Consider the following 26,206-nt stretch of genomic DNA (forward strand, 5'->3'; position numbering starts at 1 on the left):
AATCATTCTATGAGTCGAGGACGGGTTTATGTTTTTTATTGCCATTCCCCTCACAGAGAGCTTGGTCTGGTCCTCTGCTGCCTGCTCACCGAAGGCCTTTCCCGCACTAGACCGGGGGGAGGGGCCGGCCTCGACACGGTGGCTGGTGCCTTGGGTGGGCTGCGTACTGGGAACATTAGGCCCTGATTTTGGGGGCTTTAATTTTTTTACAAGGTTTCATTCCTTCCTTCGCTCCTTAAACCCTGCCGCTAACTCAGCCGCTCCCCGCTTGTGCCCGCAGCTCCGCCCCACCGCAGCTGGCTCCGCCCCCTCTGCTACGCCTCCAGGGGGCATCCGCCCCACCCTCAGAGCCGTGGTATCGCTCTCGCGGGATGTCTGCAACCTCTCGCAGATCTCGCGCGAGCCTCACTTTCGTATAATCTCGCGCGATTGCCGCTTCCGGTCTTTTCGTCGGTGGGGCGGGACCATGGCGGTCGGCAAGAATAAGCGTCTCACCAAGGGAGGCAAGAAAGGCGCCAAGAAGAAAGTGTAAGGGGCTGGCAGAGGAGGGCAGCGGGTCTAGGGATGTCGGGCGGGGCGCCGCGGTGGCAGGATGCCGTGGATGCGAGGCGGATGGGGCTGCGGAGAGCAGGCCGCTGCTGTCATGGCGCCGGCCGGCCGCGGGCCTCGCCTGGACACGGGGCGAGCTGCGTGGCGCCGGGAGGGGGTGCCGCGGAAACATCTCAGGGAGCCGCTGTCTGAGCCTGGGTGCCTGCCGAGTTCGGCTCTCTGCATCCCAGCCATGTGACCTGCTGTGGGGAGCACTCCGCGGCTTGCGGTGGGGCCGGGCCCGCGTCAGCCGGAGTGTTCCAGTGCGGTGGAGGCCCGGGCCTGGCGCAGTTTGCTTGGTGTGGAATCCGGGCTTCTCGGGTGGTGGTAAAAGTGCATCGCTTGTATCGCTCCTGAGCGATAACCGGGACTGTAACGTAGTTTGAATTTTTGTCATAGGAGTTTTTAGGATGTCTCTGCAGTTGACTTGTACCTTTCTGAAGTAAATTGCAGTAAATGTCTGTCTCTGTGCAATGGGTAGTGGCCACCGTCTGTGTTCACAAACTTAGCAATCTGTCCACGTTAAACTTGAGAGCGCAGTATGTTAACATTTGCATTTCCGTTCTGCCGAGCACATGGGGAGGTTCAGTCTGAGAAAATCAATAAAAGTCTTTTGTGCTTTATTTAAGGGTTGATCCTTTCTCCAAAAAGGACTGGTACGATGTCAAAGCACCAGCAATGTTTAATATCCGAAACATCGGGAAGACACTTGTCACCAGGACTCAAGGAACTAGTGAGTAGTGGGGCTTTATGCAGTAAAGGGAGGGGTATTTGTTCCGTGTGTTAGGTCCAAATTGAGGCTTGCTCAAAGAACTGCTAACAGCTACTTTTTGCTCATTCTGAACAAAACACCCCTAAGTTAATTATTTCGTTTGAGTGACTTTATAAAATTGGCTGAATTGTTTAAATGAATGGGCTTAGAATCACAGAATTGTTTGGGCTGGAAAATTTAAGATTGAGTCCAGCTGTCAAGCCAACACCACCCCTGCCCACTAAACCATGTCCCAAAGTGCTATGTCTACACATCTTTTTTTAACACTTCCAGTGATAGTCATTCCTACAACCTCCCTGGGCAGCTTGTTCTAATGCTTGACCACTTACAGTAAAGCAGTTTTTCCTGATACCAAATCTGGAGTCCTCTGGTGCAACTTGAAGTAATTTCCTTTTGTCCAATCATTGGCTGCTTGGGATAAAAGACATGATTTACAACCTCCTTTCAGGTAGTTGTAGAGAGTGATAATGTTTGTTCTCAGCCTTCTCTTCAGACTAAACAATCTCGGTTCCCTCAGCTGCTCCTCTTAAGACTTCAAGGCCCTTCTCCAGCTTCACTGCCCTTCTCTGGACATGCTCCAGCAACTCACTGTCTTTGTTATAACAAGGGCCCCAAAACTCAAGGTGCAGCCACACCAGTGCCAAGTACAGAGGCATAAGTGCTTCACTGCTTTTGCTGGCTACACTTCCTGATCCAGGCCAGGATGCTGTTGACCTTCTTGGCCACCTGAGCATTCTGCTGGTTTGTGTTCAGACATCTGTCAGCCAGTACCCCAGGTCCTTTTCTGTTGGCCTGCTTTCCCACCACCCTTCACCAAGCCTTTAGTGTTGCATGGGATTATTGGGACCCAAATGCAGGACCTGGAACTTGGCCTTGTTAAATGTAGTACAAAGGACCTTGGCCTGTTGATCCAGTCTGCCCAGGTCCTTCTGTAGAGCCTTTCTACCCTCAAGGAGATCAGTTGTCCTGCCCAATTTATTGTCATTGCAAACTGTCTGAGGATGCACTCAAATCTCCTCCTGTAGATAACTGATAAGGAGTGGCCCCAGGCAACACCATGTGTGATTGGGTGCCAACTGAATTTAACTCCACCACAACTCTGGGCTCAGCTGTCCAGCTGTTTTTTACCCAGTAAAGAGTACACCTGTGTAAGCCATGAGCTGACAGTTTCTTCAGGAGGAGTCTGGGGGAGGTGGTGTCAAAGGCTTTAAAACATCCATAGCCTTTCCCTCATCCGGTAGGTGGATCATCTGGTCACAGAAGGAGATCAGGTTGGTCAAGCAGGACCTGCCTTCCCTGAACTCATGCTTACTTGCAGGGGAATTAATATAGTCTGGTCTTGGTGCAAGAGTACAAAGTCACGGGTATGATGTGAAGGACATGCCTGAAGCTTCTGATCAACTGCTGTGGTAACCTGATGAGTCTGAGGAAAAGAAAGAATTAAAGAGTTAGTCTGGTGGTCAGAGGGAGACTGCTACAGGAAATTTTGGTCATAATAGGGTCTCAAAGACCATTGTGTTAGGCTGAAGTTTGAGGCTTTCAGGTAAAGAGACCTCTCTGTTGGGAGAATTGCCAACTCAATGGGTACAAATGTAGGTGTATCACTGAAGGGTAAAGGTTTCTTACATACTCTGTCGCCTTACTAGAAGGAAGCCTCTTAGGGATCTGGAGAGAGGCAGAGTATTTTTGGAAAGTTGGCTGTGTAGAATATCTCAATAGTTGCACTATGCTTTTGGGCTTGCACAAGTTAGGAAGTTGGGCAGCATTTTGAACTGTGTGTGTATGAAAGAAGTAAAATAATGGTCACTGTAAACCAAGTACAAGAAAGCCAATGTTAAAACAGTTACTCGTTAGAGTTTCTGTGAATTGGCTGTGCTAGGGGGTGTGTTGGTGCTTTTTTATCTCTGATGTGGCTTTTTATCTTTTCATTGTTGTTCATGATTTCCCAGTCCTTTTTAACCTTTTCCACTCCAAAACGAGTTCTGCTGGAGTCTGTGGTGTAGTGGTATTTGTATTAAGATTCAACCAAATACGACACTTGGTTCTGTGAGTTGATTTGTTTGTGTGAAGCCAGTAGCATCACCTTCTATGGGAAAACAGCAGATAGAAATCCAGTGTCTGAATTGAGCAATACTTTTCTAATGTTAATAAAAGGTGTTTTGTTTTGTTTCATAATACAGAAATTGCCTCTGATGGACTGAAGGGCCGTGTATTTGAAGTGAGTCTGGCTGACCTGCAGAACGATGAGGTTGCATTCCGTAAATTTAAACTGATAACTGAGGATGTTCAGGGCAAAAATTGTCTGACAAACTTCCATGGGATGGACCTCACCCGGGATAAAATGTGCTCCATGGTCAAAAAATGGCAGGTGTGTAAAGAGCAAGGTCTGCATTGCTGCTACTGCATTTAGGAAAGGAGGTGGCCACTGATGCATTGTGAAGCTGTGTTCGAAGTGGCATCAGCAGGTATCCATGACTGTCAGGTGCATGGTTTGAGGAACCCATCTGTTGAATTGATAAATCACTTTCTTTTTCAGACAATGATTGAGGCCCATGTAGATGTCAAAACTACTGATGGTTACCTACTGCGCCTCTTCTGCGTGGGTTTTACCAAGAAGCGTAACAACCAAATACGCAAGACCTCCTATGCCCAGCACCAGCAGGTGCGACAGATTCGCAGGAAGATGATGGAGATCATGACCCGCGAGGTCCAAACCAACGACCTGAAAGAAGTTGTCAATAAGCTGTAAGCTTTGCCTGTGTTTGTTTCCCTCCCCCTCCCCTTCTGCAGTTCAAATAGTTTTGTTCTTCAGTTGTTACTGAGTACTTGAGGAACACTGGTGCCTCACATACTGTTCAGCAGAGACCAGGCAAGGTGCCTGTCGTGTGGAAAAGCTAATGTGTCATTTTCTTAGAACACACTCTTCATCTCTGTCATACTTTACTCCCATCAACTGTTATGTTTGCATAGATGTAAAGTCAGGCTCTCCAGAGGGTTTTGATTATCATGTTTCTGCATGAATCTGTTGGGGTCACAAATGTTCTGTCTTTTGCTGATAGAAGGAAGTATTGTGTGCTTGCTTCTGAAAGTTCAATTGCAGGTCTGCTTTCAAAATGGGCACACTTTCACCCAACCTCTTTAGAGCATTGCAAGGAAAATGCCTTTGAATCTAAACATACTTGAAGAAAATTGTCAAAGCTAGTACTGATGCAGATTTCTGTGGAATGTTACCATTCCTAAGTTTTTTTAAGCCTGTGTTTGTGAAGAAGCAGTAGGCACAGTGTTCAGCATTCTGGTACTGATGGTGTTCTCTGATATCTCAGGATCCCAGACAGCATTGGCAAAGACATAGAGAAGGCATGTCAGTCCATTTACCCTCTTCATGATGTCTATGTCCGCAAGGTTAAGATGCTGAAGAAGCCCAAGTTTGAATGTAAGTCAGTTACTGCAATCACACTGTTCTTAGGGCGGGGTGTGGGAAGTTGCTAGTATAAATGTGTTTGCTTTCAGTTAAAAAAGTATCAAAGCAGCATCATAAGCTTGTAGCTGTGGTAGGGAAAAGGCTTGTCCTTCTAGTCCTGTGTTTGGCTTTCAGCCTCAAAAGCTGAGCAGTGATCCTTCAGGTCATGGCAATTTTGAATTCTTGCCTGAGCCTGCTGCTGAACATTCAAAAGCTTTGCCTTGGGAATGAGTGATGACAACTTGTTTCGGTCCCAGATGACATGGAGTGATTATATTTTCCCTATTTTCTGACATTCCCATACAAGGCAGTAGTAGGTTTTTGACTTCTTTTTTTCAAAAAAGCCTTAATTTGCACTTTCACTGCTTGTTGCTGTCTGTCTGGCAGTCAGCATCTCCTTGCATGAGATTTGGGGATGGACTTGGTCGTGTCCATATTACATGTGCTGGTGGTTTAATTTGTGTGTGATGAACAATTCAGTAATTTAAAACTGTTGCAAATGGGTGCATCTCTCATACAATACTTCTTCTTTTTAGTGGGCAAGCTGATGGAACTGCATGGCGAAGGTGGTGGTGCTGGAAAGCCTTCTGGGGATGAGGCAGGCACAAAAGTAGAGCGAGCTGATGGATATGAGCCACCTGTGCAAGAGTCTGTCTGAAACTAAAAATCAGTGGAAAATAAAAGTTTTAATATACAGAGCTAATGTTTGTTTGCCTGTTGCTGCTAGACAATATCAGTGTCACATATGTGAATGGGTTTTGAGGAAGGTAAACTTACTGCTGTGGTTTGAAAAAAGAAAGAAAAGGCCGAAGTATTTAGTTTGGAGATCTGATTTTTGTGGTGGGTGTTGTGAGATGGGCAGAAGAAACTGGGGTGTCCTTTTTGAAAGGTGGAAAGGTCACCACCATGGACTTTGTACACCTGTCTTTCCTGGTAACTTTCATCCTCACAAATGAAGTATTTTGGCTGTGTGCAGTGGTTACCTTGGTGAAAGGTGTTTCAAAGAGGAGCATTGTACAGGGCAACTTGGGCCGTGCTGGGAGACTCCCTGTCTCAGAATTGTTTATTATAGGGAAGGCTTGGGGGTTTATCCAGGCTACGTAGTTCAGAATTGCGTGTGTGTAGGTTTAAGTTTCTCTCTGGTGATTTGATGCAACTTGCGGGATAGATCTAGTCTCTTGTTGTCAAAAAGTGTTGAAAGCTCTTTAGTCTTGGAAGCAGCGTAGAAATGCAGAATATGCTCAAGTGTGGGGTTGCATGTAGTTATTCAGCCTGTCAGAACTGAGGGTAGAACTAATAATCACATTGGAAAAAACGAGCTTCAGGGAGAAAAGAAGGCAGTGGTCTGTGTTCTGAAGACATCTGCTGACTGTGTTTTTTCCATCATCTGATAGCATTTTTGCCACTTGTTTAGCTTACGCCAGCTTAAAAATTGAAGAGTGTGTTTTTCTGGCTAAGATGTGCATTACTTTATCAGCATGTTTTGTAAGCGCTTAGCACAAACCTACACTTACTAATTTGTTGGCAAGTTTGTGATTAAAGCTTGAGAACAAAATGGCACAGACCCATTCGGTGAGGTTGCTCAGGTAGTGGTGACTTGAAGTGAGCTGGGAAATGGCTTAGAATGAGAAGTGAAGGAAAGAAGAAAGTTCCTGTTGCAACAGAGATACTGGAAAAAGTAGAGGGATGCTCCTGTGGGGGCCAGGGATTTTTTACCTTTTCCTAGTTGGTAATTCTGATTTGGAGGAAGTGATAATGCAAAATGAAAAGAATGTATTCTAATTCATTGAGAAGATGACAGGTGATGTGATTTCATGGTGTGATTCCAAGTTTCTGTTTTAATAGGAGGGATGATACTGAGAGTAGTGCATGACTTAATGTTCAGGTAGCCATCTGCACTGGGTTGTAAATACAGGCCTGCTTGTTCTGCCTTTTCTAGCCTGCAGTGGAAGGGTAGCAAGTGTCTGAAAACTGCCACCATGCTGGAACAGGAATAAGGAATAGTGCCGCTTTTATCTTCTCCTCTGCTCACTCATACTGTTGAAGCAGGGTGTCATTGTTCTCCGAGTCCCAGACAGTCCTATTTTTGAGGCTATAAATTGCAACAAATACCTCTTTACTTTTGTAGCAAAAATGAGAAGTTTTCATGGGAATTAAAAAAACAAACTTGATTTATTTAGTGGTAAGTATGGTGAGGCTGAAAATCCCTGAACCTACTACAGTAAGTAATGTACATGTGTACATATGTATGAATACATTGAAGCTCTGCATTAGAATGGTGGGGGTTGAAAGTCACCTGGAGATCATCTAATTCGAGTTAGCATTAGAGTAAGATCTGTCAGAGTTTTCTGGTAATGTGTGTTAGCTGCTCTGATTAGCAGCAGTTCCCTCAAACCACAAGGGGCTGCAACTGGCCTGCCTGTACTCCATAGAGTAGGAGAGTTAGAAACTCTAAGGTGCTTTTGTTACTGCAAACTCCTCATTCATACTTTCACTTTTTCCTTCAGCTGTACTTCTGAGGAGTGTATGTTTCAAAAAGGCTTTTTTCAGTTGCAGTTCACTTGGGTTTTTAAGCAGTAGAGGGTTGGCATTAGCACACAGGGGCTCTGGGTAGATGTATGCTTTATAAAACTATTTCACATGGGGGGAAGAGTAAGCAGGAGGGCAAACCTTGAGTGTTCTCTGTAGAGATCTTGGCTGAAAAGCCACAGTGTATGGATAGCAGCAAATAGCTGAGAGTAGGTTCAGAATTGATGAGCTCAGGGTCAGACCAAGTCTTCATCCCAAGTAATCTTGCCGCAGCCAGGGTAGTCTGCACCTTGTGCGATTGCCTGCAATGAGTGTGGTTGCTGCCGGTAGCAAGTGTCACAGATTCTGCAGGGGACAAGTGTGACGTACCTGAGGCTGAAGACTTCCCACTGCTTACAGCTGCCAGGATTCTGGGCAGGGGCTGGACTGCTTGCTCAGGGATGCCACACTGCTGCATTTGTCTGCAGGTGGGTAGAGGTTACTTGCTGTTGGGTTGAATAGGTAAGCAGAACTAGACCATGAAATTGTCAAGTGGAAAGCTTAAGCCATCATGACTTAATTACAAAAAAATTTATTGGTTAAATACATTCTTAATTTACAGAGGTACCATAAACTTACTGGACTTAACAAAGGTTTTATTTAGGACACCATTAATTGTACACAGGACAAAGATGCCTTCCTGAAGGGATTTCCAGCGGGGGGGGAGGAGGGAGGGGAGGGGAAAGAACAGATCACGTTTTCATAAATGAGGCTTTCATTTTCACATGAATGCGTGGGGGTCTAGCTGAATTTCAAATTACAGCTGAAATTTGCAGTTAGGATTTGTACTCCACCTCATTCTCAGGGTTTGGGGTTTTTTAATTATGTATACTGTACACCTTACGAATGTCACGTTCTGCTCTGTATGAAGTTTCATGGTGGTATTAGGCATATCATGTATTAAGAAAATCCCTTCCTGTAAAAGCCAAGCCTCTAACTTGTTCCAGTTGTAGTAAGTGTACTGCTTTAGCTGCCTGCAGTAATGCAAGCAGCCTTCAGATGGCACTCCTTGCTCTGAATATAAGGCTTTGCTACTCTTCCTGCCCTGCTTAACAGGGCGGAGGCGATTAAGAGTGGTCTTCGCTACTGACAGGCACTGACTTTAAACATTCAGTGGAGGTTACAAAAACAACTGCTCAATACACAGTTATAAAAATGAGAAAGAGGAAGTTGAAAAAAATTATAAAAACTCAGTTCTACTTTTGAGAATTGTATCAAAATCTTAGAAAACTGCCAGACGAACAGTAAGTAAACATCATACACTTAAGCCTCACTTGCTACCACAGCAATGTGGTATGTGGGTATTGTGTTTGTTGGTGTGGGCTCTGCTTGGTTTTGCTGTCCCCCCCTCCTGTGCCCCCTGGAGGTTCAGGAGTTGTTGGCACAGGTCGTGGGGGAAGAAGCCTGGTTTAAAAGGGTGATCCACTGGAAGTTCATAGCTGAAAGTCTTTGCATGGGCTTGCAGGAGTCAGGAAAGCTAGCTAGCTATGTATTTGTGTTGTCAGATTTCTCCAGGAGGAGGTATCTGCATTACTGGAATAAAAACTGAGCTGTTGGAATCTCCTGGCAGGAGGGCTTGGAGAGTGGGAAGGGTTGTCCTCTGAGGTGGACTTGCATTAAGGTTTCATTCCACAGGAGTTCTGGATAGGCATATTTGGGATAGCAAAACTGAGTACAAGCTGTGAAGATTGTCACGTTTCCATCTCTAGAATGGCATATAACTTACTGTTTTTATAACATTAATTGCCTTAATGAAAGTAGAAATCCAGTTCTCAGCTCATTAAACCTGTGTGATCTTCCTCCCCTGGTGACGGGACTGGTGCTGGCATACTTTAAATACTATTTCATGGAGCTTCTTGAGGAAAAAAAAATAGAGGGCTAAGGCCTGTGTCTGTATTTGCATGTACTGAGGCATAACAGTGACTGTGGAGTAAAATCATGCTGCAGGTTCCTCAGGCTTGTTTCATGTGAGCTCAAGTCTGCTACCAAGACTGGATGCTTGTGTCATGTCGGGGGGAGTCCTTCAGTTCACTTTTGCCTGACCCATAGTGCAGTACATGGGGAGGGGAAGGCTACCCTTACCAATTTGGATGCACCTTGATCTTTTCACAGTATCACCAAGGTTGAAAGAGACCTCAAAGATCGAGTCCAACCCATCACCACAGACCTCACGAGTAGACCATGGCACCAAGTGCCACGTCCAGTCTCCTCCTGAACACCTCCAGGGATGGTGACTCCACCACCTCCCTGGGCAGCCCATTCCAATGGCAAACAACTCTCAGTGAAGAACTTTCTCCTCACCTCGAGCCTAAACTTCCCCTGGTGCAGCTTGAGACTGTGTCGCCTTGTTCTGGTGCTGGTTGCTAGAGAGAAGAGACCAACCCCTTCCTGCCTACAACCACCTTTCAGGTAGTTGTAGAGAGCAATGAGGTCACCCCTGAGCCTCCTCCTCTCCAGGCTAAACAATCCCAGCTCCCTCAGCCTCTCCTTATAGGGCTTATGCTCAAGGCCTCTCCCCAGCCTTGTTGCCCTTCTCTGGACACGTTCAAGTGTCTCAATGTCCTTCTTAAATAAGGGGCCCAGAACTGGACACAGTACTCAAGGTGTGGCCTAAACAATGCAGAGTACAGAGGCACAATGACTTCCTTGCTCCTGCTGGCCACACTATTCCTAATGCAGGCCAGGATGCTGTTTGCCTTCTTGGCCACCTGCAGTAGGTATTTGTTGCTGTAACACTTAAGACTTCCTACTGGTAAAGCTGTAGGCAGGCACATAACTAAGTCAAAACTCAGAATGTCAGTCATGATTCTAGTTTCTAGTCTTCAGCTGCCACTCAGCTGTTGGCCTTATCACAACTTAAACTCACAGACCCACAAAGAAAAATCTTGAAAAATCAAGGGTATCATGGTGCCTGATGACCTGCATCTCTCTGAAGTAATGACTCATGCTAGCAGCTTAATACTTGCTTTTGCTAAATAGTACAACTGATGGAATACTGTTAGGAGTGAAAGAGCCAGCTGCACAGCCTAATTTTTCTTCTATTCCAGACTGATGAAATTAGCAGTTAATCAAGATACATTTAACTATTTTGTCAGAAGTTGAGAGTTGCAATATACTGCCAGGAGCTCCTATAATGTGAAGCTACCTCAGTCATGTCTGTGTTAGTTTGTTGTTCAAGTCATGCTGCTGCTTTTGGAACTTCTTGAAGTAACCTCTTGCTGGGCGTCTTTTCCTTAAGGGCTCGACAGACCCCTTACAACAATGCTCAGTATAGTTGGTGTGTGGCTGAAAGCTAAAGCCAGGGCTGTATAATACCCTTCATGTTAAGGATACGAATAGTGTTGCTGAACTATGCTCCAGTGCATGAGGGATAAATGACACGCAGGCTGAGTGAAGACTGGCTTTCCACTTACATGAAGGGGGTGGAGGGGGCAAATAGTTGGAATAATGCAGCTACTGCATGGAGGGGGTCTGAGAAAGCTCAGTAAATGCTGTCTGTTACAACTAACTTCAGCTGAGAAAGAAGGGTGTGACTGATGACACTCAAAGGACAGTGTGCAGCAGAAAAATCTAAACCTCTATCTGGAAAGGGTTTGGGAGCAAGGGAGGAAGGTCTTCAGATGATTCATACCAATTCATGAAGAGGCAAAATACTTTAAAAGTTTTACTTTTGTGATCTTCCCCTATGAGAGAAGAACACCACACCAGTATTTGCTTCTGAGTTTTCCCTCTTACCAGTATTAGGTTTGATATTTTTCTACTATGAAATAGCAGTTATCTTCCTTATCCTCTACATCAGACACCAAGTGGGTTCTACTGCTAATGTGGAAGTTGAGCAGTAATGAAACCTGAATATCAAACTTGATCTACATACTGAATGCTGTATTTATATCTTTGAAACTATTTTTTTTTAAATTTTAAAGTTTTTAAAGACCAAAGAACCTTACTTTCTGTGGCTTTGTGCATGATAAATGTAACACCAGATAGTAAACATACTAGAATGCTATTTAAGTTAAAATGGTGTTGCACCACAGTATTTCCCTAGCTGGAAACCACTGAGAATCCTGCTTGTATTTGCTCTTGGAGCATTCATGAAGCATGACTACATACACTGTCACAGAAGACTTAACATGTTCTTATTTGACTTCAAGATACTAGTATGACTGTCTAGAAAAAGTAGTGCAAAACATAGCCAAAACAGGTTGATGTTTTTGCTGTGCCTTTAGGGTAGGAAACATTCTCTCCCATGTGCAGGGAGTACGAAGAGAGGCAACACTTCATGGCGTTTTTAAAATGTGAACGAAGTTCTTGGGAAATATCCCAGACTTTCCTTGTATCTCTCCACTCATCCAGTCTTCATCTACAGATTCCAGCTCTGTTATTGTATCACCTGCCTGTAAGAGAAGGAGTTAAGTGAGTCACTGCAGCTTAGCTTGCAATGTTCATGCATACATAGCTGATTTTATTCAGAAGCAATTAACATCAATCAAATGGAAGTAGGACATGGCCAGTCTCTCCTGTTGTTCACATCTCTTTGAGGTTGTTTGCCAAAACCAGCTGAAGCTTTTTTGCCTATGCTGAAAAATCACCTTTGGGAAGGAAAAACTAGCAGTGCTGTGTAACTTCCTGCATTGCCTAAGCTGTCCAGGGTGGTGGGTAAGTAAGAGAGCAGGCCTGCGGCCCCCCTGCCTTTCCTGTGATGTTTTGCTCTGTTATAAGGGTTTCTTAACACTTTTGGCTTTTTTTCAGTTTAGTCCCAATATTTTCTAGCACTTAGAAACTTTTCCTTTGGAAAATTTCATTTCCCCAAAAGGAGAGCAATTGTCTAAGTAGCTCAGTGGTGCCTGTTTCAAATAAACTGCAGCCTCCTACGTTTGATCCTTGTTTCTTTTTCTGTTCCATGTCCTCCCTTATCTGAAGTACTATCATGGCCCTGACCATTCTTCCAGTACCTCTGTTCCTCTTTTCTGCTTTAAAGCAGCATCCATCCTTTCAGCATTGCAAGCTGCTAATGCTGAAACTAATTATGTGGCTAGTTTTAGAAGAGGACATAGAGTATTTCAGCTGTTAAATGCTATTTTTGGCCTGCTGTGAAAGTCTGCTCTGTCTCAGAAACTTCCTTTTGGGGACAGTTACCTAAATCGTGACTTTGAATCTACAAGGGCATGCTGCTTCTTGTTCATGCTTCATAATATTATCTGGGCATCCAATGAGCATTTAATTTCTCCTCTTGTTCCCATGGCAATTATGTATTGTGCTGCCAGACTTGGTAGATTGTGCTGCGATAGGTGTCCCTTATAGGCACTGCTGCTCCAGCACTGCCAATCTTTACTATTATCCTCCTTGTTGGTGTTTTTCTAGTGAAAAAAAGAGGCTCTCTTGACCATATCAGCTGATCAATATCCTCCCAATTGAGGTAGGTTTGTCTTGAGTTTACTATATCAGAGAAGCTGGAGTAACTCTGCAGCTTCTGACCTCTTTTTCGGTGTCTCCAGCAAAGACTTTGGCAATATGAAACAGAAGCAGTAAGGGCAAAAATCCTTTTTTTTTTTTAGAGACCATTTATCGAATGTGTTACTATCTGTGCCTGTTCTGTGCTTCATTCCTTCTGGTTCCAAGCTGAAAATAGGCTCAGAACATTTTTTTTAAAGCAATCTTTAGAAGTATAAGAGCTTTTGTAAAACGGGGCCAAGAGAAATACTTACTTTGAAGGAAAGCTCATCTTCATTTTCTCCATGAAAATCATAAAGAGCTTTGGCTTTTCCTTTCTTCACTCCTACAGCTTGTGACAGATCTGCCCTGGCTGCAGAACAGACAAGGCAAGTTATTTGGATTGGAGTGACACAAATCTGGTTTTGGAGAAGCTTCCTGATATTCTTGTATTTTCTCCCCACTGGAGTCCAGATGTTATTGCTACTGCTACTTAGTAAATTCACTGTCCTACTGGAATAAAAATTTACTGACACCAGTTCATTTGACAGTGTTAACACATTTTCATGGTTCCACTTCTAAGAGGACTAAATTTAAACTTCACTTACTTGAACTTTCAAATGATGACATCTAACAAAAGCCATCTTTTCCTCTCTGGACTTGGAGATGAGGTGACACTTGCTGTGTGCTATGTGCCAGGTAGGTGGAATTTATTTCCTGTCAATTTCACTGATGGCTTTACTTGCAAAAACAAGGGGAAGTTTTTTTAAGTTTTGTTTTTCCCTCTCCTGAGCCTTCTGTGAAGGTTTTGACTGCACTGATTTGGGGATCAAACAGAAGCCTGAGGAGAGGCAAGTGTTCATTCTTTACTTCACCAAGGGGATTAAAATAGTGCTGTGCCAAGAGGCAGCAGGTGTAGTTAGTCACAGCTCTTTGCCTGTGCTGCAGTGTTTGTCCTCAGCTGAATGAAAACCTGGCCCCTCTGCATTTTCTGACTCAATTGCTACACTATAGGCAGCTCTGTGGTCCTGTTTTGTTTCTGCCCAACCCACACTTCAAACCATCCCAGAATCTCTATCACCTCCCAGATTATCTACTGTTTATTGCCATTATTAGAAAGAGTGGATCAACAACTAGCTTTAGGATGTAAAGGACTGTTGTGTGTGTTTTGTTAGTGTGATTGGGTTCTCCTAGAACTCATCACAGCTGTCACAACCCAAGGGATAATGAATTCCCATCTAGCTGGGGCCATGTACCTGAACAGGTCTGGACAAAAACTGCTGGGAAAATCCCCTCCTTTTCGTTCAGTCTTCCTCTATACCACTGCAAATCTACTTGTTCCAGTATTTGGATGTAGTCTCCCTTTTTAAAGGATAAATCATCTTTGGTTTCTGCTGTAAAATCATGAAGTGCTTCACACCACTCTGCAGAGCATCTGTTGTTCTATTAAAGTGAACAGAAGAAATGCATTAATTTTAGAAGCATGAATGGAGCCCATAAGATGATGGATACCGGTGAAAGCAGCTGTAGAGCACACAGGTGCCCTGACTGTCTCTCACGCAGTAGTGTCACTGCAGATGTAGACTAGAATGGCATTTCAGCAATTACCCCAGAATTTTGTCAAGGCTCAGACAGTCCTTTTTATCATTGCTGTCAGGGGACAGGATTAATAAATTCAAAATTAGACCACTGTAGCAATACTTAAAATAGAGATAACAAGAATTTGCTTAAGCACAAAGGATGAAAATTTACTGATGTTATTTTCCCAGAAGCTATGAATTCAATCAATGTAGGCCAGCTGTCAGAATTCAAGACATGAGTAGCACTGTGTGCTCTATTCAGCTATAAAGCTGTGCAGCTGACCTGACCCTGCCATAGAAAGCTTGCACCACGCAAATTCTGCGCTCACCTGTAACATTTTATTACCTGAGGAAGGGAAGAAGCAGCCTCCACCTTGTTCTTCAGTGCTGCTCCTGTACCTATGTAAGTAAAGCACAACTTAGAATAGCAGCAATGCTTATATGCATGCAACACAAAACCATGCTAACAAAGATCTTTGCAAACATATTCATACCTGTTCCAGGCAGATCTTCAATTACTTCCACGAAGTTCAAGGGGAAAATTCCAGATGTGCCTCTGAGCTCTCCTTTAGCCCATTCTTCATTGACATATTCTTTAAGGATAATAGTTTCACCTTCTGAAAAACTGAGCTCATCTTTCTGATCTCCAATATACTCAAATCGTGCTATGCATCTTGGGCCTCTACACAGACAAAAGAGAAACTTACTTTGCTTGTTATTATCTACTTAACAAGGCAGCTTTGTGCAAAATTCAGATTGATATCTTTAAAATGATGGACTGTGCTGAAGATAAAACAGTCAGAGAATTGAGGTCTAGCTCTGCCTCTCATCTCTGCTTTCTGAGGAGGATGAATATGGAGTCTGGAGGAGCTGGAAGCCACTTCTGCATCCCAGGTCATGGCTGTTACAATATTTTGCATAAGAGTCTATTTCTCTTCTGAACATCAACAACCACCACCATATCATTTTGGTCTGGGGCTACCTCTCCCACTCTGTGTTTTCACCTATATCCAAGTAAGGGTGTTGACACTTTGTTAAGGATTTGCTGGTTTCTTGAGCTAGCATCCAATTTAAATGCAATCAAACTTGCCAATTTAAATACAATCAAACTTGGGTGAGGGCAAGTGTTGTGTATTTGTCCCAAATCCCAAATAGATGGGGATGCCACAGGGGGAAGCTAGTGTTTGTCTATTTTCCCAGGCATGGGGAAATACCCATTGAAGAAAGAAACATCACTGCATCTGATACCAAATTCTGTAATACTGAAAAATGGTTTATTCCCCGCCCCCCCTTATTAAATCTATTTCAGAAATTACTCAAAGTTTTTGATTTATCAGAAATAACATGCCAGGAAAAAAGTTACAAAAAGCATTGCTATAGCATCATAGCATACAACCAGTGTAAGCTTGATTCCACCCCCATGCCTCACTCATATGCTAGTGAAAGCTTCAGGACAGAGCTAGCGCTTTGTGTCTTTCGTAGTTGTAGAAGCAGCTTTTAAAAATAAAGTTTCACTTAAGATAAACCAAACTCATTGTGAAGAACAAGCTGAATGACCCCATTGATACTTGTAGTTCCTGAATTTGCTCTCATTGCTGCAATTTAATAAATCATCACTGAGTGAAAACACCATGCAAAGTTGTTCCCTGCTTCCAAATGTTAGTACAAGTTGGTTTTGAATCAGAAGTTAAAGTGCTTGAAGTGCGTTTGGTAATTTGATCTGGGGTACTTTAGATTCACTTGTACAGTCAGACACCTTATGGTTTAGATAGATCTCTGTAAAGTACAGTGATATCCTGTCCCATTTGATCTTGTTCTTTCAAATAAGTAGGAGCCGTACCACGTTACATCTTATGAGGACACTGGAAGAAAGTACCAAGGCCAGGAGTAGAGAGGAGATTGTGATGCTGCTGAGGTTAATCAGATTGGGTCAGTTTCTGTAACCAATTTTCATGAAAACTGATGGGAAATGCTGTTCTAATACAGCTTGTAAGAGGAAGGAAAGTAAGTGCACGGGATTGCATCTACAGAATCATTTATTACAAAGATAAAAGGTATCTACCAACTTTTTTTTTAAACCATGAAGTGAGTTTTTAGGCCTTTTTTTTTTTTTTGCCCCAATATGAGTCTTAATAAAAGATCAAACTTTCAGTTTTGAAAGCTTCATTTAAAAAAAAAAAATTTATTTCAGGGGAGAAACTGTTAACCACATTACCCTCAGCACATACGACACATGCTTCAAAGTTATCTTTTTACTTCCTAGCTGAGAAAGAAAATAAGACTTATCTGACTTACTTAACATATTGTGGTGAACAGAGTATTTTCTTCTTTCTGCCTTCTTCTGGAACATCAGTCTAGTAAAGAAAAAAAAAAAGGTCTTCAATGTCAGAATTAGGATTGCTATAAATTTGATCCAGTTTTTGATGCAGTGAACCATTTTGTATCTTTTTTTACAGATAAGGCACTGAACTAATAGCTATTGGGCTCCAAAACAGCACCTGTCTTGCCTTCTGTTTATTGTCAAGTGTCACATTCAGTAACAGGATTGCTTTAAGATGCTCATTTGCAACAACAGAATCTCCCTGTGCTGTGCCAGTACAACATTTGTGTAGCACTTAGTAAGCCACTTAGGTGAACTGATCCAGCTGGAAAAAAATATTTGAGGAACAAAAAGCCTCCTGTTTTGTTGGGCCAAACTGCTATTCTGACCCAGTTTACTGTATGGCTATAAAAGTGGTCATTTCAGCACAATCCAAGGGTCAAGAAAATGAGAGAAGCTGGGGGGTTGGAGGAGGTGCAAATAGCAACCACCTTACTGGGTGTTGATTCTTACAAGCACCTGTGAAAAATAATCTGCTCTGTATACCCTGAGAAACTACTCAGGTTAACAAAGAGAATCTGGTAAGGGCCATGATTTTCTCACTTGGCTCCAAATTAACAGCAAAATAATCCCCATAGCACAAGTTGGTTGTGCCAAATCAAGCATCGTTCTAATACCATACAAACAAGTCAGTATGTCTTCTGTGCTGCCAGAGGGAAAAGAGATTATCTGAATACAGAATGGAGTTTAACATACAGGAGCTGTAGTAAAATAGAACCAGAAAATAACTGCAATAGGACCCTATGCAGCAACGCATACAAAGCCCACATACAACTACTTTAACGAAGCTGGCAGGAAAGATCCCTGTGCGATTCCCACATCTTCCTCTGTACCACTCGCTATCGATTTTTTCCAAAAGACAAACAGTGTCTCCAGAATGAAGGTCCAAGTCATCAGCATGCTCTGTAAGACAGCATCGTTTCAGTTACTGCACTCACACTCAAGGATTCTGTCTAAGAAAAAAAATCTTAATCCAAATCCCAGACAAAGCTGGAATGCGTTTTCAAAACAAGTTTTCTTAATTATACTTGATCAGCCAGTTTGCTTGAACCAAAAGACTGGCCCAGCTAGAGCTAACCCCATGGATTTGAGCAACTCTACAGGCAGACCTTACAGGCTGAGCTTCCTCATAGCTTTTAAGTTCTAAAAACTAAGAAAATTCCCATTTGAAAAATCTCTGAGTAAAGCAAGCTTCCGGGATATTCACGTTTACTTACCCGCAGGAAAATCATGCAGGACTACAGCGTGAGGTGCACTTGGGTCAGAAACCTTTGGAGGGTAGTTTGAATCCTGACAACAACAAATAAATCCAAGTACTTTATAAATCATCAAAGATACTAACATATTCTCTGATGGGTACTGTGAAAGAATTTTCTGGCTTTGGAAACAGTGTTGTTCTGGTATCGGAGAATCACCTCTGGAAGTAACAGTTAGTACTGGTCACAGAGCGAAGGATCTGAATCCCTTTGCCACTGTAGACCAGAATGCATTTCACTAAATTCTGCTTTGAGCTCATGAAAGAAAGGGAAGACATGAAACTTTTCCTGGTATAGGCAAAGCCTCAGCTACCTTTGTGGGTCAGAAATCTGGAGCACTGATAGCAATTCTCGTTGCAAGAGTTGTGGGCAAATTTTGCACTGCTGCTCTATACTGCATGCCACCACTTGCTCCTCCTTGCTGAGGAAAAACAATCCAGCCCAACTCTCCCCAACACATTCAGCATCAGCACATCTGCTGACTGCCAAGCGGTTCAGAGGAGTGAGGAAACCACTAGGGCTTTGCTTACAGGAAGATAATGCTGAGGAGAAATGACAATTTTGTTATGAGATCTTTGTAAAGGGAAATTATATTCAAAATGCTGAGCCTTCCTCTATATCCCACCCACTAGGACCTTTTAGACTGCTTTCATGACAATCACTGTGCATGAATTACATTCAAAGTAATTCATTGCTACAAAAAGCCCAACCGAAAAATCCAATGTGGACAAAGATAAGGCCAGAATAATATGAATGACAACAGATAGCAACAGATTGCATAGAAATTTATTTCAGCCATGTAGGTTTCTGATCAGCAAGGCCACTGAGTGATATAACTGATACTAGCTGTTTCATATGCATGCAGTCATGCCATAGAACCTGGTTAGGCTCTGCAGAAGCAAAGAGAGGAAACCACTTTGAAATCTGTATGTCAAAGCCAAGTTCACGGATACATCATGTGCAGCACTTCCTACAACTGCTTGCTTATCTTTTGCCCACTTTTTGGATACTCAGCCAAGGGAGTGATTATCTTCCTATGAGACAGAGGAACATTACCAGTTTCCTCTCCCTTCTGGCACTCAAAGTAATTACAGTTGCTCTACCTCATAAGCAGAATGTCCCTGTGCTAGAAGGCAAATCAACATTATTGGGTTTTGTTTTGGTAGTCATTTTATTTTTATTAAAGAAGCTCTAGGATTTAATAAACCACTATTACATTTGTCAGTGTAACTTTTAAAGCCTAGAGCTCTTGATAATTTAATGTAACAGGAGTCTTGCTCATTGTAATATTTATCAGCAGGGAAAAATGTCTTACCTTACAGGACAGTTCTCCAGTATTCCTGGGAAGACAATCTTCCTTGGCAGCTCCATGAGGCACAGGTAGCTTGTATAAAAACAGAGGCAAATAGGAAAGCTTGCTTCACATCAAAGCACCTGAAATTCCTACTGCCATTGAAAATGGTCAGATGATGGAACTATTAAAACCACCTACTACAGGAAACTAATTTAGGAGTCAAGTGACAAGGACAAGCTCCTTGGCATTCAGAATGGACTGTTGTTGATAGGAACTGCCATTTAGAGAAACCCAGGTGTTATCATCTGCTTTAAAAGTATCTTAGCTACCTAACTGGTATCACACTGTACAGGACATGACATTCAGAAGCACACTGACAGAGAAATGTACTCATTTGTCATGGAGGGCACCGCAAGAAGCCTGGGAGGAAAATGTCATTGTAGCACTTGAGGGCAGGGAATTACTAGTGTTCTGCTCCTGAAAAAAAAAAAGTGTTACCTACAAAAATATGTCAACACTTTCCTTATGTTGACAAAAATATGTCAACACTTTCCTTACATATGGTGTGTCTACACCAGAGAGGAAGCAACACGCTTTCCTTTATCTCAAAGCTGTTCCTATTATCAGCTTGGGTACATCTTTCTCTCTCTTGTTCTTCTTCTCCATCAAGGAGCTAAATGCAAGAGTGAAAATCAACAAGAAGGCAACAGAAACCCGCTACTTCATGCTGGATGCCAATGTTGTTCGTGCTATGGTTGCGAAGGTGCCTTTTTTGACAACAGTACTGGTTCAAGCAGTCATTAGCTCTGATCACTGACCAGTTTCAAGTATCTGGGGAAACACTCTCTGCTTTTTATCTATAATGTTGATCTATTTATATTTAATGCTCCTTAACAACATGCAATGCCAAAATAAAACACATTTATAATGAAAAAGGATAGCACCAGTAAGATGAAAATGTAAGACAAGTGATGTTACATTCATCACTCCTTGCAGACTTGATGAGCAAGGTAAACTACTTTTTAAGTTCTAATGCTTCCCCAATTTTCTTTAGCATTTTGACATACATAGCAAAAAGCAATATACAAACACAATTGTTTAGCATAAATTTACATGATATAATAGAATTCAGAAATGGTGACTGTAAAAAGAACCCCCAACCCCAAAGCTATCCATAATTTTTATATATGTATGTATATACACACAAGGCCACACATGTGTCTGTAGTTTGCATATTGCTTTCTCCAGTATTACCTTACAGTACTTATTACCATTTATCTATCTATTCATATTTTCTAAGGAAGATTATGATGACAAATGCCCTTTGAAAGCCACACCACAGTAACCCACACAACTACCTTTTCACTACTATCTTAACCAGCACTGTTATATAAACAACAGTCTCAGACAGAATTTCTCGTCTCTCACCATGTATTTATTGTAGAGAGGATGACCTGGTTTAGGTCTAGGAGGTAATGCTGGATCTGGATTTTTGAAGACTTGGCTTTTTGCTCTCTTGGGTCCCAGTTTGAACTTGCTGGATTTTTTATCAGAAGCAATGTCAGAAATAGATCGTGACAGAGCATCCTTCTTGGAGGAGGTCTTGGCTGCAGAGAGTTTTGGGGGAGGTGGCCTTCCAGGAACACCTTTAGGTGGGGGAGGTCGAGCAGGTATAATTTTTCCATTCACAGGCCTAAAAATTGAGCAAACCATCAGAGAAATCCACATATTAGAAAGCTTCTGCCACAGCTCTAGCTAGAGAGTATGCAATAAAGAAATGTGACTCATGCTGTAGAGTGTGCAGTATTTGAAGCTCTCCAGGAATACATGAACTCTTCAGATACTGGGCCTGGATGATCAAGTCCTTATACCATTTGAATACTGAGTTTCAAGTCTGCTCACCACTTATGCTTATCAATAGCACGCCAGCTTCCTTGGGAACCCACTACATAAGCAGGATTTCTGTCAGCAATCTGCCTTTAGAAAGAGCTTTTTCTGAAGCTGCCTCAGGATGGAGTTCTTCTAGTGGAAAGCTTCAGTGAAAGACCTGACAAGCTCTGCTGGTATTCAGGTATCAGCCTAGCTCATTCCCTGGGATGTCACTTAACATGAAGTGACTTTTGGGCCTCTGCTGAAACTCAAGACCATATGACAGCATTTTGCACAATGGCAGCAATAGCAGAATTTACCATTTGTATGCCACAGATGTCTACCACAGAAGTAAAACACCACTGAAAATACTCAAGTTTTCCAGCAGTACAGAAGGTGCCACACTCTCATTAGTGTACCAGTAGTTTAGAAACCAAAATCAGAGAATAGTGACAGAGTTAATAAAAAACCACCCACCCTCTTGCTAAGCACTGATAAAAAACCCCTCCTCCTCCACACCTGCCTATACAGCTAATTAAAAGACACCTTTGTTAAAAACTACCAATATCCAAAAAAACCACCCACAAAACCCAAACAAAACAAAAAACCCAAACCAAACCAACAACAATTAAAAAAACCCAACCAACCAAAAAAACCCCAACCCCCCGAACAATATTGTTTGATTGCTACTGGGAAATCTTTGGCCAGTTACTACAAGTTACCGCTACAATTGTCCCTCTTTTTTCAAGCGTTGTAATTCAGCATAATTATTTAGTCTCTTGAACTCCTCAAGGGTCTGTAAAAATTATCAACCACAACAAATGTGCATTAGGGTTCTTTGGAGTATGCTTCTGACACATTTTTTGAGTGTCACCACCACTTGAGAAGGTAACAGTGTTCTACTAATGCTCCTGATAAGAGTTCTGTATTACTGTTTGAGTATGAAATAGTTTTTTAAATTAAAAAAAAAAAAAATTAATGTCAAATTCCTCCTTTGCCATTTCTTGGCCTCATCCTAAATTAAGCATTTTAGTATTAACAAAAGGGGAAATTCCGAGTTAGTCTGCATTAAATCTGGAAACAAACTAACCCACACGTTTGTAAGGCAACTCAAGTAAACAAGAAAAATGTAGGAAGCTATTAAGAGAATTATTACTGCTTACTTACAAAGAAATAATCCATTTGAGCAGAAGAATGAAAGGACAAAATGTTTACTGCCCTTCCAGAAACCCAGGATGCTGTTCTGCTAAAGATGGGGGAAAGCAACAAGCCCCTAGGGGGCAATAATGCAGCGTTTCCTCGTGGCTGCACCAACGTCCTTTACTATTAATGAATGCTCATTACTGTCAGTAAATTAAGTTTAATAACAGAATCATTCTCTTGTCCTGACACAACAGATCAAACTCTTGTGTTTGAACCCACAGATTCAGAGCACAGATGCTGAAATAGTCACACTGGGCTAGCTGACTCATGCTTTTATCTTCCTCCAGCTTGTCAAGAGCATTTAATGGACCTCAGCTCAAAGCTGGTCCAGTTACTTCTGTCTCTACAGACCTCCTTCCTTGTCAGTTAAAAGAAAACAAAGAAGAAAAAAAAATGTTGTGGTTGTAACTGAATCTTCAATTCCACAAGCATTTCAGGTCTGAAGTTAGTGGTATAAACTAGCCAGAAAGGTGCCAGTCCAGTATTTGCCTTTCCAGGGTGGCAGCATCTGCCACTTCCATTCCTTCAACACTCAATCCCAGCCACAAGTGCAAGTGCTGTTGAACAAAAGGTCATCAGCATGCAGAAGGGGATGTTCTACGTTCAGCTGTGGGTGAAGAGGTTAAAGATGCAGAAAGGAATGACTGTCAACACTGTATGTTAGCTGAAGAGCCAAACAGCTGTCCTCCTATAATACTCCTGCTCATACTGATAATGGACAAACAAGTCCTAATCAACTGGCAACTTGCTCCTGGCTATTTATGAGTGAGTATACTAACTACCTAAGCCTGTTGCATTAAGACTGTCTACACTGAGACTAACTAGGCAAACTAACCCTGAAACACCACTTTTAAGTGAGCCACTGCAGAATTGCACTTACCTTGGGAGCAGTACAGGTTCTAACTGAGGCACTCCACCTTGTTCTGAATGATCCAACTCCTACAAAGATTCAAAAGAAAAGCCTTTTCTTTAAGTTTAAGAAACAAAAATTATCTTGTTTAAATCATGCATTTCTTACATTAATTATATCCTATAGACAGAAAACACTAGAGTTTCTGGAGGCCTGGGAATAAAGTAATAAACATTCTGGTGTGGTCTAGCATTTCAGAGGGAGACACAAATAATCTGCCTAACTGAATCCCAGACTAGATTTTCCGTTAGGTATGATCCAGCCATCTTCTCCTTCTACATGATAGTCAAGACTTAAAAGACAAATTCAAGACAGTCACAGAAATGTACAATTTCACTACCAACAGGATTCCAACTGCTCCAGTCACATTATCAATTTTTATGTAAATTTGACAGATAGAAGACTTTGAACAGGATAAAGCAGAAAACATGACATTGATGCAACTCACAGAAGACAGTGTCCCTTGCAAATAACATTATCCCTCATTAAAGAAGGGATGCAAGTACGTTTCCTAGAGATCTAACAGAAAACCCTGAAGAAACTTATTTTGGCAGATTAAGGAATCACTCCTCCCAGCTGTCTATCCTGGCCCTGCCAGATATTAATACCCTTTAGCAGAGTCTGCAGAGGGAAACATGTGCCATGTCTGAAGGGCTTGGACCACAATAATGAAGTAACAAGTTACCATCCTTTCTGCCTCCTGCTGTTCATTTTCCTGCCAGTGCCAGAAGGTCCTGCCAGCACAGCTGCTTGTGTGGTAAATCAGAGTGCTGAATCTGGGTTTTTCAACCAGTAATTTCAAATAGGTCTGAACAGACTGGTTTACTTAATTAGGGACACACGTACTTGAAACAGGTAAGCAATTTCTGTTTGGAGGTTTGGGGGTTTTTTTTAACCTCCCATCTAGAAAATACCTAAATGTATTTTGTGTCAAAATTTTGACCTTTGATTAAGTCCCCAAGTGAATGTTCCTGATTAAATGATTCTGATTAGAAAGAAAACAATCTACCACTTTCAGGTGGGGATGTTATCCTCATACAAAAAAATTTCACATTCCATGTGAAAAAGAAATGCCAACTACTGCTTATGGTCAAGAACTTTTACTGTTCATGGCTAGTCACTTCCACTAACAAACAATGCCAGTTTTAGAAACATAGGAGTTCTTATCTTTCCAAAACCAAGATTTAAATATTTCTCTGGATCTTAGGGGAAAAAAAAAAAAAGAATAAGAATCCTCTGAAGCTTACACATGCCTGTCAAAGTAACCTGGATGACACGGTAAAGGCTTTGGGGTTGCGCTGATTAAAATGTTATTTAACATCTTGTATTGGAAAGAATTTTTTCAACATTATCCAGAAAAGATGGGACCTCTATGAATATTGTCTTTAGTCATGACATTTAAAACCCCTTCATCTTATTAGCAGAGTAGCCTCAAAGACATTTGTTGGCAGCTGCCCATCTAAGTGAGGGCTTTTGATTTTACTTCATGTGATCTTTTTACTGCCTGTGGTTTCCACAAGATGCTGTGCCATTTCTGCCATCATAACACTCAATATTTGGAATTTTACTGTAATTTTCTAGTGTAGTTTGTTTCTCTTTTGTAAATCTGTGTCAAAGGGCATACAGGATATTACAGCTACAATATCTACCATCAATATGTGCTTAGGAATGAGGAGCAGAGCCTCACTTTACAAAATAAATGGTTCTACTCAGGCTCTGACAGAGCCACTGGAAAACAACTAGAAGAAAAGAGCTGAAGAAAGCAAGCTTCATTCATCTACAGAAAAGTTTTCTCTGCCTGGAAATTAGCAGAGACACCAAGAGGTGCTGTGTGTATATGAAAGCAACCCCCCACATTTGTGAAGAACTTTGACAATATTTCACTATGTAAATTCATTGTACTTTGAACCACTGTGCAGTGCTTTTGAAACTAAATTGTAGAATATCCTCATTCCAGCTGCTAAACACAGAAAATTGAAGACAGATGTGATCAAAGTTTAGTAAAATCAACAAGGTGCTTTTCAGAACAGACAGCAGTATAAATTGCCTAATTAGAGAAGACAATTAAAAGAAAAAAGCCTTATAGTTTTGAGTAGTCCTTTTAATCCTTTAGTCCTTCAGACAGTTTACTATACCAAAGCTTGAGAGTTACTACAGGTCTGTTAACCAAAGCAGAAAAAGGAACATGGGAAAATAGTTCTAACTTACCACTCTTTTTACTAGGTCACCACTGTTGGGTTTTCCCACTGTGATATCAGAGGTGTTCCCAATGGGCTTTTCAGCAGGAAGTGGTGGAGGACTATGCATGACTTCATTTAAAGCTGTAAAAAACCCACAAGTTCCCAAATGAAAGTCTAATTAAGAGCTTCTTTACATGAACCAACAATAGGTAAGGGAATCCACCTTGATTTGGGGCATTTTTGTGTGAATGCAAATTCCTTCCTCAAAGCCAAGCCTCCAGTTGGCAGGACCACTTAAGGACTAGTGAAAAGAAAAGGGACATGAAGGGAACACTGCAACTCTGAAGCTAATTTCAGTTCTTTCCATGCTGTATAACAGATCTTCACTTTAGACTCAGGACACCAGCAAGTTATTCTAGGGTTTCAGCTGCAATACTTGTTGATACAATATTAGATAAGTAGAAGAGTTTCTTATCCTTGGGAATGTCAGACTCATTACTGGACACCTGAAACACCATCACCATCTCAGCCACATTTCTAAACTGGCCCACTTTTTTCGGCTGTCAGCTGCTGGTATATCCTTCAGGCTGGACAACAGCTGAAGGTTATTTCAAGTAACCCTGAAAGATCAGAAGGCTTGAATGGCAGAATCTCCAGAAAGGTAAAGGCAAGAAAAGAAACCACTGCCTGCTACAAAATTCAGGAAGCTCCCTGGT

The 26,206-nt window shown here is 42.1% G+C and overlaps 2 protein-coding genes and 1 non-coding gene across 4 annotated transcripts in view; 2 read left to right on the plus strand and 1 right to left on the minus strand.

Moving 5' to 3' along the window:
- The first annotated feature begins 404 nt into the window (after positions 1 to 404).
- Positions 405 to 5,518, plus strand: RPS3A (ribosomal protein S3A). Its single transcript, XM_009898215.2, has 6 exons — positions 405 to 528; positions 1,218 to 1,321; positions 3,541 to 3,728; positions 3,897 to 4,105; positions 4,684 to 4,793; positions 5,357 to 5,518. Exons 1-6 carry the CDS (start codon positions 467 to 469, stop codon positions 5,476 to 5,478), a joined length of 795 nt encoding a protein of 264 aa, XP_009896517.1. The 5' UTR covers positions 405 to 466; the 3' UTR covers positions 5,479 to 5,518.
- On the plus strand, positions 5,047 to 5,117 carry LOC128897853 (small nucleolar RNA SNORD73). The gene has a single exon (XR_008462616.1). It is a non-coding gene; the product is annotated as a small nucleolar RNA SNORD73 (small nucleolar RNA).
- A 5,160-nt stretch (positions 5,519 to 10,678) lies between the features above and the next one.
- The window catches only part of SH3D19 (SH3 domain containing 19), an 81,846-nt gene continuing 66,318 nt past the window's right edge, over positions 10,679 to 26,206 (minus strand). For both annotated transcript variants that reach the window (XM_054165176.1, XM_054165185.1), the window contains 12 exons: positions 25,519 to 25,631; positions 23,281 to 23,339; positions 20,757 to 21,021; positions 19,350 to 19,418; positions 17,996 to 18,068; positions 17,551 to 17,681; positions 16,694 to 16,752; positions 14,893 to 15,080; positions 14,745 to 14,797; positions 14,075 to 14,261; positions 13,094 to 13,191; positions 10,679 to 11,782 (listed from right to left, as the gene is read on the minus strand). In XM_054165176.1, coding sequence (XP_054021151.1) covers positions 11,666 to 11,782; positions 13,094 to 13,191; positions 14,075 to 14,261; positions 14,745 to 14,797; positions 14,893 to 15,080; positions 16,694 to 16,752; positions 17,551 to 17,681; positions 17,996 to 18,068; positions 19,350 to 19,418; positions 20,757 to 21,021; positions 23,281 to 23,339; positions 25,519 to 25,631 — 1,412 coding nt within the window. In that variant the 3' untranslated portion in view covers positions 10,679 to 11,665. The remainder of the gene's footprint in view (positions 11,783 to 13,093; positions 13,192 to 14,074; positions 14,262 to 14,744; positions 14,798 to 14,892; positions 15,081 to 16,693; positions 16,753 to 17,550; positions 17,682 to 17,995; positions 18,069 to 19,349; positions 19,419 to 20,756; positions 21,022 to 23,280; positions 23,340 to 25,518; positions 25,632 to 26,206) is intronic.

The sequence above is a fragment of the Dryobates pubescens genome, chromosome 1 (assembly GCF_014839835.1).
Source record: "Dryobates pubescens isolate bDryPub1 chromosome 1, bDryPub1.pri, whole genome shotgun sequence".
NCBI classification, from domain to species: Eukaryota; Metazoa; Chordata; class Aves; order Piciformes; family Picidae; genus Dryobates; species Dryobates pubescens.

Excerpts from the sequence above, each read along its gene's own strand:
- RPS3A (XM_009898215.2), top strand. The coding sequence starts at position 467 with ATGGCGGTCGGCAAGAATAAGCGTCTCACCAAGGGAGGCAAGAAAGGC. Across the intron at positions 3,729-3,896 it reads CCATGGTCAAAAAATGGCAG|ACAATGATTGAGGCCCATGT; the intron begins GTGTGTAAAGAG and ends TTTCTTTTTCAG. Across the intron at positions 4,794-5,356 it reads GAAGAAGCCCAAGTTTGAAT|TGGGCAAGCTGATGGAACTG; the intron begins GTAAGTCAGTTA and ends TCTTCTTTTTAG.